The sequence below is a fragment of the Otolemur garnettii genome, unplaced genomic scaffold (assembly GCF_000181295.1).
Source record: "Otolemur garnettii isolate 467f Iridium unplaced genomic scaffold, OtoGar3 scaffold00108, whole genome shotgun sequence".
Taxonomy (NCBI): Eukaryota; Metazoa; Chordata; class Mammalia; order Primates; family Galagidae; genus Otolemur; species Otolemur garnettii.
In genome coordinates this window covers 3,332,230-3,349,486 of record NW_003852503.1, presented here as the reverse complement: position 1 = coordinate 3,349,486, position 17,257 = coordinate 3,332,230, and the positions used below count along the sequence as shown (strand labels likewise).

General features: G+C 42.7%; 1 protein-coding gene across 1 annotated transcript in view; it reads left to right on the top strand.

Annotated features, from left to right (window-relative positions):
- SORL1 (sortilin related receptor 1) overlaps positions 1-17,257 on the top strand; it is a 163,983-nt gene that overhangs the window by 28,790 nt on the left and 117,936 nt on the right. Inside the window, exons 4-6 of the mRNA XM_012809544.1 lie at positions 2,619-2,780; positions 4,856-4,923; positions 10,645-10,825. Of these exons, the coding sequence (XP_012664998.1) occupies positions 2,619-2,780; positions 4,856-4,923; positions 10,645-10,825 (411 nt within the window). The remainder of the gene's footprint in view (positions 1-2,618; positions 2,781-4,855; positions 4,924-10,644; positions 10,826-17,257) is intronic.

Genomic DNA, 17,257 nt, shown 5'->3' with positions numbered 1-17,257 from the left:
TTGAAATGTGGGGAGACAGAATTGGTTTTGGGGGGGTCTGAAGTTTTGGACGTAGTAAAATATCGTGGTCCATCAAAAGTGGAGATGCTGAAACTATAAAAAAGAAACAGAAGTAGAATCTCAGTGAGAAGTGAGGGTTGGAAATGCCCTGCTTGTTCCCAGAGGCAGTTGCTAAAGCTTTGTGGAAGGATACCCAACTGTAGCAGTGAAGGATGGAAGAGCAGTGAGAGTATTTGAGAGCAGGAGGTATCTGGAGAGGAAGGAGCCATCCAGTTACCCAGGCGTAGGGGATGGAGAGTTGAGAGGGGAATGTCCTGGAGGGCTGGGGGAGAGAGTTTCCAGCCAACAGGAGTGGAGTGGGAGAGAAAGTGCGCAAGTGAGTCAGATGGTACAATGTAAGATCTATGAATTACTTTCAGGAAATGCTGCTTTTTCTTTGTCAGAAGAAGAGAGATAAGGATTGATGAACTGTTAAGAGATGGGCTGTGAACCAGGCAGATATAGATGTTAATAGTGCCTTGTCTGCGTCACCCTGGGTGGTTAACCTCTCTAAACCTCAGCGCATGCATTATCAAAAGAGGGTGTGGCACCGTAACATCCAGAGCATTGAGTTGTTGTGAGCAGTGCAGGAACTAAGTCAGAGAAGGCCACGCAAAACTTCTAGCTCAGTGCCTGGCACATAGTAAGTGCTCTTGAAAAATTTTAGCTACTACCACGAATCATAATGCAGTAAGTTTTATGACTTCCTAAGTTTTAGCATTACCTTCTCAAACGCGAGACTGCAGGAAACTATGAAATAGATTTCTGGAGATATCTTTTGAAACTGGGAATGCTCCCTTCCCTAATAATTAAGGTGGTTTGGGAGCAGGAAGATGGGCTAAGTTATTTCTAGGGAATAACTTCACACTCCCAAATCATAATGATCCTTGTAGGATCATAATTGGTTTTTGTAACATTACATTTTCTTATGGTTGTTTTTGCTTTCAAAACATTTACTACCTTTTCCAGTTAGATTTAATCTGGCTTCTGCAGAGTTTGGAGATTCACTGTAGGTGCCAAGGAGGAAACCTAAGAGAAAACTCACTAAATGTGTCCCTGGGCGGTTTATAGTCTGGATTTGGGTAAAGAGTGTACAAATGAAAAGGAGTTAAGAGCATCTGAAAGCAACATGGGAACAGGGCTGAAATGTTAGTCCAGGCCAAGACCGTGGGCTGAAAGGATTCAGAGCCCAGGATTGAGCTGGATCAGGTGGACAGGTGGAATCAATTAAGGACAATGTCCTTGGGCTGATTGCTTTGGAGCGGTTGACTTCTAGGATTTAAATGCCTGGTTGTGGGTGGAACTGGGTCCCTGTAGCTCTGGTTTCTGATTCAAAGTGTCATCCCCTGAGTCACCCTCATTATTCTGGGAGTGGGGCTGGCGTCCAAGTCTCCCCAGGTGTGCATTCAAGGCTTCCATCACCTGTGCTTTCCAGCCTTGTTTTCTAATCATTTCCCTTAAGCCCTCAAAACTGTCATCAAACCCAAGTTGTAGTCCTCCTCCCCACTTCCTCTTTGTGGTCAAACCCTAACAGCCCTAGGCTTGGAATGTTCCTTCCCTAAGCCTTACCTGTCCTTTAAGGCCCACCTGTCCCAGGGAGTCATTTCAGATCTCTCAAGCTAGACAGGCTCTCAGAAGACTCTGGTTTCTCGTTCAACCTCGTTTTGGCTTGAATGATGATAAGCTACAGCCATGTCCGTCTCCCATGCTAGATTCCAAGCTACATCGGGGAAAGGATCTTCAGTTTTCACTGTGGCCCCTCAGTGGCCAGCCCATGGCTGGCATGCAGAAAACGCTTGGGAGATTGAATTGCCTGGAGATTCCCAGAGAACTCCACAGGCTGCAGCCCCTCTCCAGCCCAATTTGTTCAGAGTCACTCACCCATGCAGAAGCAGAATAAAGGAAGGCTCCTGCTCACCAGAGCCACTTCCTGCTCTGCGCCAGAGTGAGCCTGCCAGCCACAGTGGCAGCGTGGGCCCCGGAGCTGCCCAGTCACTTGGCAGGGTAGCCAGCAGGAGAAGCTTGCTTACCTTCTCAGATGGGTGTGGTTTTAGTGATTTTCCTGGAAAGACATATTTGGGTTTGGACTTTTCCTGGAAAGTCCATCTGGGTTTGGCTAATCTGAAGAGCAGAGCTTCTCTGTCCCAGCTGCCAGTAACCACCCTCTGACTGTGACCCAGTGAACTGCTAGGGAGTAAGAATGGCCAAGGCAGTGGAAAGGGAAAAATGGCCACAACCAGCTGCATTACCTGGTTGAACAAGCTGACTCTCTGTGGCTTCACCTGGCCCATCTCTGCACCTTTTTCTTATTGAGCCTTGATTAGCATGTGGCAGCTCACTCCATTTAGGAGGAGATGGGGAGAAAACCACCATGGAAGCCCGATGAGGCTGCGGCCCCTTAATGCCCGTCGGCCCTCTGTATGGATGTGCACGTGATCATGGTTTGCGGCCCCCGGTATGGATGTGCACTTGATCCTGGCTTGGGGCCCCCTGTATGGATGTGCACTTGATCATGGCTTGGGGGAGCGCCCAGCGGCTCTGGCCAGGGCAGCCCCGAGCTCATCTGTTTTCTCCTGCAGTACATCTTTGCCGACGCTTATGCCCAGTACCTCTGGATCACGTTTGACTTCTGCAACACTGTCCAAGGCTTTTCTATCCCATTCCGGGCTGCTGACCTCCTCCTCCATAGTAAAGCCTCCAACCTTCTCCTGGGCTTCGATCGGTCTCACCCCAACAAACAGGTAAGAGCTTCCAGAACGCAGCCTCGTGTGGCTCCTCTCCATTTTCAATCTGCCTGTGTGGGCGGTGTGTCCTTTGAGTGACCTCGCCTCCTGCCCCTCCCTCCTCCTCTCTCAGGCTCAGCCTTCGTAGGTACTATTTCACTTACCATGGCTCAGGAAAAATATATCCCCTTGGCTCCCTCAGTCGGCAACCGCTTGGCAGGCACTGTTAGCTAAACATCAGGCCCTTTTTCTGCAGATGCATCTTTGTTATTAGCCCTTAGGGCAAATTGCGGCCCTGGAATTCAATCAGAAAAAAAGCCAGGTAGAAGAGTCTGGAGTCTGCCCTCTTCTGAGAGTTCTTGCTGAATTTCCACTCTACCCTCCCCTTCTGGTCTTCACCTCCCAGAACCCTAAGTTAAAGTTACTGTTAACTCCAGTGTTCTTCCTTCCAGCCTGGGTGCCTGTGCGTGGTGCGTCAAGTAAATGCCTTTTTCTCCCCTGCACCCAGGTTTGAAGGGAAGCTGAGAAATGAGGCGAGCGTCTGAGCAGGTGCCAAATCAAGAATATTGGTCTGGCAAAAGCCTAGGAAACCTGTAGATCCTGTAGGATTAGATTTGTGATGCATCTTAAATGCTTTTGCTCAGAGGAAGCTTGGAACAGTTCCTTTTCTTTGCAGGTTGTTTAACCAAAACACAGATCTGTTTACATTTGCAGGCCTTAGGGAGTAACCTGAGCATGGGTTGGGTTGGTTTACCAGTGCAGGGGATTATCTTATTTTTGGTCTCAAGCTTTCTTTCACAATTGCTAGGGCCAGGGGCATGCTCAGTTCCCATCTGTGGAAGTAGAGGGGCTTTGACACAAATCAGAAAGTGATTAATTCCTCCCAGCCCTATCTCCTATTCAGTTGATACCCTTGGAAGCTGTATGTCCTCTCTGTTTATCTGTAATTATCAAGGCATTATAATTTTTTTCTTTTTTTGTGGTCAAATATATATAACATACAAATATATATAACATACAATTTATTGCCTTAACCACCTTTAAGTGTGCAGTTCAGTGGTATTAAGTGTATATTGTTGTCTGGGCCTGGTGAGTCACGCCTGTGATCCTAGTACTTTGGAAGGCTGAGATGGGAGGGTCACTTGAGGTCAGGAGTTCGAGACCAGCCTAAGCAAGAGTGAGACCCTGCTTCTACTAAAAATGGAAAAGGTAGCCGGATATGGTGATGGGCTCCTGTAGGCCCAGCTACTTGGGAGTCTGAGGTGAGAGGATCATTTAAACCCAAGAGTTTGAGGTTGCTGTGAGCGATCATGATGCCATTGACCTCTTGCCTGGTGTCGGAGGGGGACTCTGGCTTAAAAAAAAAGTGTAAATTGTTGTGCAGCCATCACCACCGTCTATCTCTAGAGCTCTTTTCATTTTGCATAACTGAGGTTCTATACCCAGTAAACAGTAACTCACTGCCCTCAGGTCCTGGAAATCACCATTCTGTTGTCGCCATGATTTAGGCTACTCCAGGTCCCTCATCTACTGGAATCAGACAGTGTCTGATTTACTTCAATCAACATGATGTTCTCAGGGTTCATCCCTGTTTTACCCTGTGTCAGAACTTCCTTTTCATGTCTCAGTAATATTCCACTTCGTGTACTCATATATACCACATCTTGCTTTCCCATTCATTTGCCAGAGGATACTTGGGTTCCATCCTCATTGTAGCTACTGTGAACAATGCTGCTATGCATTACAGGGTTTTAAGGACACTGCTTCTCAGTCCAGAAGGGCTGAGTATAATCCTTTTTTTCTTACCAGGGACTGGTCATGAGTGAAATATAATTTCTGATAATCCATAAATAGAAGGCAAATCATATTCCTTTTTCTTTTTAATTGCTATTTCTCAATAGCCTTAGTGGCTGTGGAGAAGGATACCTGGGTGCAAGTTATCTTTCCTGCCCTGGTTTGCTTTAGGAGTCCCTGCATTGGCTTTGGTGACTTGGGCGATGGAAGATGGGATTCCAGTGGGTGTTTGGTCGTAACCATTCAGGCTGTGCACGTCTCTTCCACCTTGACCCCTTCTTGTTGTTTTGGTTTTGTAGCTATGGAAGTCGGATGATTTTGGCCAGACCTGGATCATGATTCAGGAACACGTGAAGTCCTTTTCTTGGTAAGTTGTATAATCTAAAAAACCTTGACTTATGTAACCTCTTTTCTCCAATTCTAGCTCCTTCACGGTAGACAAGCCTTCTGCCCACACCTGAAATGTGAACCGTTTGGTTCAGAATGTCAGTGTCCCAGACCTGAAAATCAGAGCTTCAAGTATAACAAACTCACTAGGCAAGCAGGAGGGGGATGAGAAAGGAAGGTTTATTTGTGAGAGGCGTGGTAGAGCTTTTGCATTTCACAATCCATCAGGAAACTCAGGGGAATCTTGAAGCTCTTGCACACTAGTACAGTTTCCAAAAATCTTCATTCTTAGAGCATCATATTAAAATTAGGGATTTTTCTTTATATGAAATTCATGCATTTGTTCGTTCATAACATATTTTTTTTAATGCCTGCTAAATATAAAACCTGCTAGATGCTTTAGGGTATAAGAAGTTCAATAATTTATGGGTATAGTTATTAAGGAAATTATAGTTTAGGAGGTAAGAAAAGGCATTTCAGGTATATAACACATGGTATGAAAGAGCCACGGAAATAACAGGTGTAGTGTGACAAGCCCGAGAGGGACCTGCTCCTTCCAGGTGGCAGATCACAGACAGCTTCCTGGAGTTTGCCCTTGATCCAGGCTGGGCATGACAGGTGGGGATGTCTCTGGGCAGAGGAGTGGTGGGCAGGAATTCCAGGGGAGGACAGAGTGGCCAAAGGCACAGAAGTGGACGTTGTGGTGCTGTGTGGATGAATGTCGACTCTTACTTTTGGAATGTTTTGGGCCAAGTTAGGAAAGGGAAGTTGGTATCACAATTTACAGTACTTGACAAAGGAATTTGGACTAATTTCCAAAAACAGTAGGGAACCATTGTAGGTCTTTGAGAAAAGGGGTGAAATAAACAGACTGAAGAAGTATAGTTTCTTTCTTTATTTTATTTTATTGAGACAGTCTCACTTTGTTGCCCTCTGTAGAGTACTGTGGTGTCATAGCTCACTGCAACCTCAAACTCTTGGGCTCAAGTGATTCTCTTGCCTCAGCCTCCCGAGTAGCTGGGACTACAGGGCAAGAAGTATAGTTTCTAGTCACCGCTGCTTCAGAGCTTTTACTGTTATAGTGATATGCTGTAGGATCTTCAGTATATGAATTCACACCTATGCAGGCGTATGTATAGAACAGTTTTCCAGGAAAAGGTTTTCTGGGCCAGTAGGTTTATCTAACTGCGCATCAACTCATTCACGTGGATGAGTGATAATCGCAAACTTGATTCCTCCCAAATCAGCCCCTCCCATAATCTCCCCATTTCAGTGTCTAATCGCTCAGGCCAAAAACTCTGAAATCATCATTGATTGTGTGTTTGCTTCATGGTCCCCATTCAGTCTATCAGGACATCTTTCTGGCTCCACCTAGAATCTTCTACTCAAGTACTGCTTTATTCCAAGTCACCACTGTCTTTGCTCCTTAGTCTCCTGACTGGTCTTTCTGCTTTTACTCTGGTTTTCCTGTTCATTAGTCTCGGTGGATGGCCCAACTGCTCCCATTAAAACAAGTTAGATCATGTTGTTCGTCTGCTCTGAACCCTGTGATGTTTCATCATTTCTCTGAGATTAAATGTCAGGCACATGGTTACCACAGGGTCTTTGGACTTGCCATTTTCCCTGCCTAGAAAGCTCTTAACCCAAGATAGACTTACCTGATTACCTTACCACCTCACTCAAGTCTTTTCCCGCAAAACGCCTTCTCAATGAAGCCTGCCCTCAGGATCCTATTTAAAAATTACAGCTATTTCCGTGTTATTCCTGATCCACTGTATTCTGCTCTTTTCTTTTTTATGTAGCACGACATCACATTCTAAATCTGCTGTTATTCTACTTACTATTTGTGGTTCTCTCTTTAGTAGAACGGAAGCCCCCCAAGGGCAGGGACTTTTGGTAGTTTTGTGCACTGATAGGTCCACAGTGAATGAATTCTTGAAATTTTACTTTGGTAGAGATATCCAAGTTTTCTACAGAAAATTTGCACTCCTCTCAACAATATACAATAGTGTCTCTCTCTACATTCAGTGTGTTGGGTAAGAAATATTATCTCAGTGTAGTCTTAATTTCCATTTTCCTTACGATGAATGTTAGAACATTTTCCAAGCTGCTTAAGGGTCACATTTATTTATTTACTTATTTATTTTTGCAACACATCTGTCTACTCCCTTTGCACTTTTTAAATTTGATTGTTAGTTTTTTTTATTATTGGTTTCAAGGAACTCTTTATATATTTGAGAGCCTTTTGTGATAGGGGCTAGGTCGTGTGTGTGCGTGTGTGCATTCTCATTTATGTTTGTATTTTCCAGTTTGTCCTTTGGCTTTTGACTTTTCAGTGTAGTTATAGTCCTTATTAAATATGGCCCAGGAGGCTGTAGATACTGTCTGTCCTTCTTTTAGCCACTTGTGAAAGAATATTTTTGAGTTGATGTTTGCTTTTTTAGTAATTGAGGGTGGTAGAGATGGAGGGGCTATAAGAAGGGGCCTTCTAGCTGAACATGTCACACTCCAGTGAGTCTTCGTTTCACAGAGGGCGCTTTTTCTGACCTTTTTGTTATTTTCCTTGGGTGGAGGTTGTGGGTATAATGAAATTATAACTGCAATCTCATCTAAAGGCAATCTCGGTTCAAGGAATACCATTTATATGTAATCCTAGTACTCTGGGAGCCTAAAGCAGGTAGATCCCTTGAACTCAGGAGTTCAAGACCAGCCTGAGCAAGAGTAAGAGCCAGTCGCTACTAAAAATAGAAAAAAACTAGCTGAGTGGGCACCTAGAGTCCTGGCCACTAGGGAGGCTGAGGCAAGAGGATCTTTTGAGCCCAAGAGTTCAAGGTTGATGTGAGCTATGATGACACCATGGCACTTTACCTAGGGCAAAAGAGTGAGACTCTGGCTTAGAAAAAAGGGCAGCGCCTATGGCTCAAAGGAGTAGGGTGCTGACCCCAGATGCTGGAGGTGGTGGGTTCAAACCCAGTCCCAGCCAAAAACTGCAAAAAAAGAATAGCATTATAACTTTATTTTGTTTATTTGAATTTTAAAGGTACCAATTATTACTTTAAATTTGAGACTATTGTGGAGGTACAAACGTTTTGGCTACATGCATTCCTTTTGTACAGTTGGAGTCAGAGTTATAAGTGTGCCCGTCACCCTGATAACGTGCATTGTACCTGGTAGGGGTGACTTTACTCATCCCCTCCTCCCGCCTGCTTGATTTCCGTTGAGTTTTACTTCCACACGTGCACATGTGTGTCGACCAGTTAGTTCCTGTTTAGTGGTAAGAACATGTGGTGTTTGCTTTCAAATTGTTTTATCTCTTTAAGAAACTATACATTAAGAGGGCATGATTACGAAAATCAGCATGATTACGAAAGTCAGCATGATTGCGAAATAAGGGCACTTAAAAGTTTAGAAATTTGAGTATTGTACCTCCTGCCTCTGTGTAGATATGCAGATATATTAGGGAAAGTGCTGGCCTATTTTATTTAAGATAGTTACATGGTTGTCCATTTTTTGGGGGGGTTCCCTCCCTATGTTTTCGCATAATAAGTGAAAGTGTAATCTAGGCTCTTAGAGAATAATGACATAGATTTATTGAGCAATGTGTGGGAGGAGTCGGAATTAGGAAAGCTGCTAGTTCACATGGCCCAAGGATGGAGGTTGTCGAAACAGAACTGGACAGGACTCAGAGATGCACCTCTGGCAGGTGAGGCCAGATGAGGCCTGATACCCATGCTCAGACCCAGAGCAAAGATTGACATTTCTGAATGGGGGCAGAGAGAATAGAAGTAGGTGTCAGTGGCCTAAGAAACTGGAAGGCTAAGTGGTTGCAGTGTATGTAGCTAGAGCAGCTTGCGGAAATGGGAGGTCCAAATATGGGTTACAGAAGAGAGGTGGGATGAAAGTCACAGTTCTTTCTAACTGTTGGTGCTGCTTTTGGCTGGGAAGGAATAATAGAGGTGAGCTTGGTCTCAAAATATCTCAATAAAGGTTCCTTCCTCTTTGCCTTTTTAAAAATATCCAGCAGCCTCATTTTAATTTGCATATCCTCTGGGCTGGAGGAAGTACTTTAATCAGTACTTCTAATTGTGGCAAAGAAGAGAACACGCCACCACCCACCCACACACGCACCCAGAGCATCTCATCAGGAAGAATCGTTTCTCCCATTTTAGGACCCAACTTGCTGGTTTTCTCCAGTGCCCTACTAAGACTCCAGATTGTAGGGCAGGAGTTTAGTCTTCCCCCGTTGTAGGCTCTTTGGTTTTGCTGTCTCTTCCTGCCTCCTTCCTTCCTTCTTTCCTTTTTTTTTTTTTTTTTTTGAGAACGTGGTGTTGACAGTACAGCTTTGAAGGAATTTCCTGTGATTGCCTTGGTTATTCTGAGCCCCATTATGCATATGGGACTGTGTACAGGGGGTTATGTAACTGAGGCCTTCTGCCTTTTTTGAGTCATCGCTACACACACACCCTCACTGTGATGCCGCCTTCCTGACTGTCCCAGTTATTTTTTTCCATTTGTTCAATGGTCTACCTGGCCTTGGTGGTTCTTGAGACTGTCAGGAGACTTGGGGCAGATAAGTCATCCTCCCAGCTGCTGTGTGCGGCTTCTTCGGGGGAAATACTAGTTCATAGGTTCTTCTCCGAGGTAGTTTGATCTACTCATTCTCCATTTTTCACTTTGGAGTAGCTTCTGTAACTATGGCAAGTGTTACGTCAGGTAGGAATCTTGTAGGATAAAAAGCTCTGTCCTTTCCAGGCATCTGTACTCTGTCTAGGAAGCTTGCCATATGCATCGCGGGGAACAGCATACCATAGCGTATCGGAAGCGTTATTGCACGAAGTAATGAGACTGGTTCCAAAATCACACAACTTAAGTGGTTTTCTATCTTTGTTTGGGGTTCAAACTCATATAAAAGGCTTGAAAAAGAGCGCTGCAGAGACATGGTGCTAGTGGCGGGAGAAGAGAGGACAGAACCGGGGGAAGATGTCCTGGAAGGTGAAGACTTGAACTTGACCCCAGAGTATTCACATGGAGGAATCTATGTGTAGAGGGCACGTCTGCAGAGGGACAGGGTGGTGTTTGCAAAAGTACAGAAGGAGAAACGTGCCCTCCCTTTCTGAAGGCGATCAGGATGTGTAAGAACAAATTTGTGAAGGAAATTTCATCTCACGGGAATGAAAAGCTCGGGCAGGAGGACTCTAGATCGTGTGGATCCATGACATCGGCAGGGGACACACAGGGACGGGGCAGGATCCCTCGGAAAGCTCAGGCTCAAGTTCATAATGTGGTTTCCTACAGCGGCGCTCTTCTGATGATACAGCACTTTGGGAAAACTCTTTCATTCCTCCAAGGTTTATAACTTGAGGGCAGAAACTTGCTGATAGCCTCAAGCAGTCGGTTGCTTATTTAATCTGAAACACTCCACCTCGTACTTTTTCTCCTTTTTGCTCCTTTCACGCAGGGCCGGAGGTTACCTGATGCTAAACCTGGGATGCTTTGAAACCAACACAGAACACACATGGCGATTCCTTTTGTGCTCTACTGAGCTGAGGAGCCACTAAAGGGTTATGTCAGAGGCACGGAGAGCATCTTTGTAGGTCTTCCTGGTGGCCCTAAATTCTTGTTGATTATCCACATGGCAAACCTCTGCGCCTTCAGTAATGAATGCAGAAATGAAGATAATCACCTGTTTTTTCTTTTGCAGGGGAATCGATCCCTATGACAAGCCAAATACCATCTACATTGAACGGCACGAACCCTCCGGCTACTCCACCGTTTTCCGAAGCACAGACTTCTTCCAGTCTCGGGAAAACCAGGAAGTGATCCTGGAGGAAGTGAGAGACTTTCAGCTTCGGGACAAGTACATGTTTGCCACAAAGGTGGCGGTAAGTTGAACGTGCTAAAGAATACATTTCTGAGTTTACTTTGTAAGGTTTGGTATTCTGTGATCAAAAAGGTGAGTTTGTGTAGGCAGGGTTTAGGTCACTGTGCTTGGATACCTAGAGGAAGGATTCTGACCCTTGGTGAACGTTCCCTAAGGGCTTGGAAGGTGCTGGGAGGTTGAGGAAGTGGAGAAGTTTAGAACAATTACTGTGTTTCCCCGAAAATAAGACCTACCCAAAAAATAAGCCCTAGCAGGATTTCTATGCATTTGTTATAAGCCCTACCCCATAATAAGACCTGCATTTTGGATCGGAGTGGTAAGGAAGACTGGAATCTTCCTTTTATCTAACACAGCTCCTTTCTCTGACCTTTGGCACTTGCTTGGGTGCATGTGGTAACTGGGTCACAGGCATCTTATTGTGCACGTGTGAACAGCTAGGGGAAAGGAGTTCACACATCACTAGCGTCAGCCCCACCAACAAGGTCAGCTCCCCCTGTCAGGTTCCAGAAGATGACTTAACCATATTTGAATAAATATAGATTGTTGTATTATACTTAATAAAAATAAGACATCCCCTGAAAATAAGCCCTAGAGTATCTTCTTGAGAAAAAATAAATATAAGACAGTGTCTTATTTGGGGGGAAACACTATGTCTTTAGGCTCTGGGAAGTTGGGTGTTTGCTGGGAGCCAAGCATCCTTGACAAAGATGTATTTCTTTAAAATCCCAAATGAAAAGAACACAGAAAGCAGGGGTGGGGCTCTGCAGATTTTTTTCTTTTAATCCCACTGCCTGAGTTTTCTTTAAACTTTGGGCGATTTCGTTGAGGTTTTTTTTTTTTTTTTGACACATGCTAATTTACATGGCTAATAGGATGTGTAGTCATTGGCTAGTGGGAGTTAATACTCTAAGAAAAGCAGTAATTAAGCTTCCAGCTGTCAGTAAGTAGCTTAACTCTCTGCCGCTGGGAAAATCTTCCCCTTGATTTGATGTGCTGGAGCCAGATGCTGAAATGGAGGGCTTGCTCATTTAGAACCAGATTTGATTATTTAACAGGACTTGCCCTGCAACTGTATCGAGTTCACCCTTTATTACCCTGGTGTAAAGGAAAAACCCAGGCATGGTCAAAAGCAGGAGGGGCTCCCATTCTAGGGGGGCTACCAGCTTGCTTTCTGGATGGTGTCATTCCTTTGTTGACTCAGGATCTGAGGGGACCTCCGCTAGCTGGGAGGTTGCTCTCCATCTGTCACTGTTCACCTAGAGTCTGAGCTCAGATGTGATGCTGTCCTCCAGGTCCCCATTTACTTATATAATTGGTAGCAGACCAGGCCAGGTGAAAACAGGTCAACCCTTTTAGAAGGATTTTAGGGTCAAGCAAGAGAGGACCTCCCAAGCAGAGAAAGCAGGGAGGAAGGTTGGAATGAGAAGAGAGATGGGAGTGGATAAAAGCAAGAGGCTTTCCCTGTTACATACCTTGCAAAATGTTTTAAGGCTCCATTAACCTTTGGCAGTTTTTCTTCTTTCAGGCTGTTTGCATTGACCCATGGCATTGGATCACTGCCTTCCTGCCTTACCTGTTTGTCTCCTTCTTAGACACATACACGTACACATAGCAGCTGTCCTTGAATAGCCTGGGGAGGGATGGGGTGATTGGAACACACAGGTGAGAATCAGGCCCAAGTGTTGGGACCTTGTGACCTCAGGCTGGGAATCCTGAGTTCCAGTACAGTCTCTAAAACTTGTGTCCAGTTTTCCGAAGCTCATAGGCTTTTTCTGTCTTAGTTCCTGGTATTGTTGTATGATTTCAATTTTGAATTTTAAGGCACAGCACCTGAGCCCCTGGTTTGTGTTCCTTTATGCCTGAACTGGGGCCAAGATGGAAACTATTGTGAATTTCTTTTAACCTTGATGTTCTTCTGTCTTTGCCCAGGGGTTGTAAGTTCTACGTCAGTTGGAGCTTTCTTTGCCCTCCATTCCTCTCTAACAGTTATATCTGTTGTCCAGACATAGTTGATTTCTGTTTGTTCCTGGCCAGTGGAAAGATGAGGGGTCACTTCTGTATGAACTATCACTGATACAGTACCCAGGGTCCTGCACCATGTCTGGTACATAGCAGATGTGCAGTACAGCAGAGTGAACATCATCCTTGTCTGCCTAATTTTAAAAACATAGGCTAGTAGAAGCTTTCTAAAAATTAGTGGAACAAAGACAATTATTGGTACTTACATAGTCAACTGTGAGTGGCTTCTGTATTTATATGCTATGGGTGGCAAACTTGTAGTTATATGTTGGTTTCCCCCTCCTGCATGTGGACAAGCACCGGATCCTGAGGTCAGTGGTGCTAGCTAGAGGCTCTAGGTATAAGATGAGTTAGGCCACCACTGGGCAGTGTTTCCTAAACCATGATCTGGGAGCACTGGCATCAGCATCTGCAAGGGTGGTTGTTACAAATGCAGATTGCAGGGTTCATGTGGACTTTCCCCCAGCATCCCTGGGCTGTCTAAGAATCACCTGAGTTTGAGAGCTCTGCCCTGTGGCCTTCTATAGGTAGAAGCTTCAGACAATAGTCAAACAATTCACGTGCCACAAAATTCACCCTTTATTTTTAAACGTATCATTCAGTGGTTTTTAGTATATTCTTAGGGTTGTTTAAGGATCATCATTGCCTAATGCCAAACACTTTTATCACCCCCAAAGAACCCCATACCTATGAGCATTACTTCCTTCTCTTCCCAGCCACTGGTAACCACTCATCTTCTTTCTGTCTTTATGGGTTTGCCTATCCTGAGTATTTTATATAAAGGGAATTATGCAAGGAGTAATTGCCCAGGGGTTGTAAGTTCTACGTCAATTGGAGCCTTCTTTGCCCTCCATTCCTCTCTAACTTGATATTCTTGGTTTCTTTCATAGCATAATATTTTGTGACTGGTTTCTTTCATAGCATAGTATTTTCAAGTTTCATCTACGTCGTAGCATGTATCGGTACTTTAATCACTTTTAATGGCTGAATAGTGTGCTGTTATAATGGGTTTAACACATTTATGCATCAGTGGGTGGCCATTTGAGTTATGCCTACTCTACGAATAGTGCCGCTATGAACACTCACAAGTTCATGTGCGGGCTCTTATCTTTTTAGTTCTATTGGATCTATACCTGGGAGTGTAATTTCTGGGACATATGGCAATTCTGTATTTACCTTTTTGAGACACTGCCAGGTTGGTTTCCAGAGTGACTGTACTGTCTCTGATTCCCACCCACAATGTGTTAGGGTTGCAATTTTTCCACAGCCTTATCAACACCTCTTATTGTCTTTTTGGCTATAGCCATTCTTGTTAAGTGAGAAGTGCTGTCTCATCGTGGTTTTGATTTGCATTTCCTGATGGCTAAGAATGTTAAGCCAATTTTCCTGTTGGCCGTTTGTGCATTTTTCATGGACAAATGTTTATTCAAATCTTTTGTCCATTTTTTTCAGTTAAGTTGTCATTTTATTGTTGAGTTGGAATAGTTATTTATTTTACAGTTTTTTTTTCTTTCTTTTCTTTGGCCAGGCCCCGGTTTGAACTCGCCACCTCCAGTATATGGGGCCAGTGCCCTCCTCCTTTAGCCACAGGCACTGCCCTAGTTCTTTATTTTATTTTGTATATGTTCTATATAGAAGATATACGATTTATAATATTTCCTGTCATACCAGAAAATTGTCTTTTTACTTTCTTAATGGTATCTTTTTCAGCACAAAGGTTTTTTATTTTCACAAAGTCCAGTTTAAGGATCCTAAGTATGAGGATTTGTTTCTTGACTCTTAAATCAATTGATCTTATGTGCTTGCCCTTATGCCAGTATCATACTGCCTGGATTACTGTTGCTTTGTGGTAGGTTTTGGAATTGGAGTGTTTGAGCCCTCCAACTTTGTGCTTTTTCAGGATTGTATTGGCTATTCTGGGTGTCTCATATTTCTAACATGTATTTTAAGATCAACTTTTCAATTTTTGCAGAACAAGGAAGATGGGGTTTTGATAGGGATTGTGTTGAATTTGTAGATCAATTTGGAGAGTATTGCCATCTTAATACATTGTTTTCCAATGCATGGACAAGGAATAGCTTTCCATTTATTTAGGATTTCTTTAATTTCTTTTAAATGTGTTTTTTAGATTTTAATGTACAAATCTAAGTACATCCTAAGTATTTTCTTTTTGACTCCATTGTAAATGATTTGTTCCCGAATTTCATTTTCAGATTGTTAATTGCTAGTGATAAAATTTATTTTTATAGATTGATCTTGTGTTCTGCAGCCTTGCTGAATCCTTCCTTCCTTCCTCTCCTCCCTCTTTTTTTTTTTTTTTGGTGTGGATGCCTTAGGATTTTCTGTATGCAAGATAGTATTTTTTGCTAATAGAAATAGTTTTAATTCTTCCTTTCCAGTATAGAGGTCTTTAACCTCTTTTTCTTGCCTAACTGCCTTGCCTAGAGCCTCTAGCAAAATGTTGCAAGTAAGTTGAAGAGGGCAGGCATCCTTATGCCCGATTTTAGGGGCAAAGCAGTTATCTTTTACCATTAAGAATGATTTTTAACTGGGATTTTACTAGTTGTCCTTTATCAGATTGCAGAAGTTCCTTTCTCTTCTGAGCTTGTTGAGTGTTTTTATCATGAAAATGTCTTGGGTTTTGCCAATGATTTTTCTGTCAATTGGGATAATCATATATTTCTTTTTTAAATCTTTTATTGATATTTTATATTACTTTGATTTTTTAACATATTAAATCAAGCTTGTATTTCTGGGATAAATCCCACTTGGTCTTGATTTATAATCATTTTTATCCTTTTAATTTGTTTGGCAGAATTTACCACTGAAGGCTTCTGGGCCTAGGCTTATCTTTGTGGGAAGTCTTTTGATTCCTAACTCAATCTCTTTAGATTTTTCTATTTCTTTTCAGTTTCAGGAATTGATATCTCTCTATGACTTTGTTCATTTAATCTGGGTTACTGTTTAATAATTCAGTGTTATCTTCTAATCCCTTTTATTTCTGTAAGGTCAGTAGTGATGTCTCCTTTCTGCTCTAGTTTTAGTAATTTGAATCTTCCCTCTTTTTGGTTGATCTAGCTTATAGACTGGTGTGTAAATTTTGTTTATCTCTTCAAAGAACAAACATTTATTTGAGTGATTTTAAAAAAATTGTTATTCTATTCTGTTTCATTTATTTCCATGTGTAAACAAACACATGTGTAAACAGAATGAAAGATTCGAGGGTTTAATTTGTCCTTATTTTTCCAGGTTCTTTTCTAGGTTCTATTTCTAGGTGGAAAGTAGGTTACTGATTTGATTTTTCTCCTCTTTTTTAAATGTAAGCGATTACATGTATAAATTTCTAAGCCCCTATTTAGCTACATCTCCTATATTTGGTGTGCTGTGTTTTCATTTTCATTCATCTTAAAGTAGTATTTGTTTATTTTTTTGAGTCAGAGTCTCCAGCTGTCACCCTGGGTAGAGTGCTGTGGCGTCATAGCTCATAGTAACCTCCAACTCTGGGGCTGAAGTGATCCTCTTGCCTCAGTTTTTCTATTTTAGTAGAGACAGGGTCTTGCTTTTGCTCAGGCTGGTCTAGAACTCATGGGCTCAGGCAATCCACCCGCCTTGGCCTCCCAGAGTGCTAGGATTACAGGTGTGAGTCACTGTGCCTGCTTAACATAGTTTTTAATGACTTATTTCTTTTTTACCCATTGATGATTTTGGAATGTGTTGTTTAATTTCTACATATCTGTGAATTTCCTAAGTTTCTTTCTCTTTTTAGTTTCTAATTTCATTCCCAATATGGTCATAGGACATACTTAATGTAGTTTCAGTTATTTTAAGTTTATTGAGGCTTGCTTTAAGACTCCACATATGGTCTATCCTTGAGGATGTTTTATTTGCTTTGAAAAGAATGTGTATTCTGCTGTTTCCGGGTATTACATTTGGTAGATATTTAAGTCTACTAAGTAGATAGTGATGTTCAGATCTTTTTTCCTTTTCTGCCTTATTCTTTCTATATTGAAGATGGGGAAATCTCTGTTGAAATATCTATTATTATTGACTTACTTATTTCTCCCTCCCTTCAGCCCTGCCAGTTTTTCCTCCCATGCTTTGGAGTTCTGTTTTTGGGTGCACGTATGTTTATTATTGTTAATTCTTTCAGATCGGCACTTTTATCATTATAAAATGCCCTTCTTTGTCTCCTAGTAACTATTTTTATCTTAAGTCTGTTTTGCCTATTACATAACTACTTATCTTTCCCTGAGTACTGTCTGTGTCGTATATGATTTTATTTTCTCATAATTTCAATCTGTTTATGTCTTTGAATTCTTGTAGATAACATATAGTTGTATTAGGAATTTTATCCATCTTCCTAATCTGTATCTTTTGATTAGAGCAGTGATTTTCAACTTGGGAGCTGTGGCAC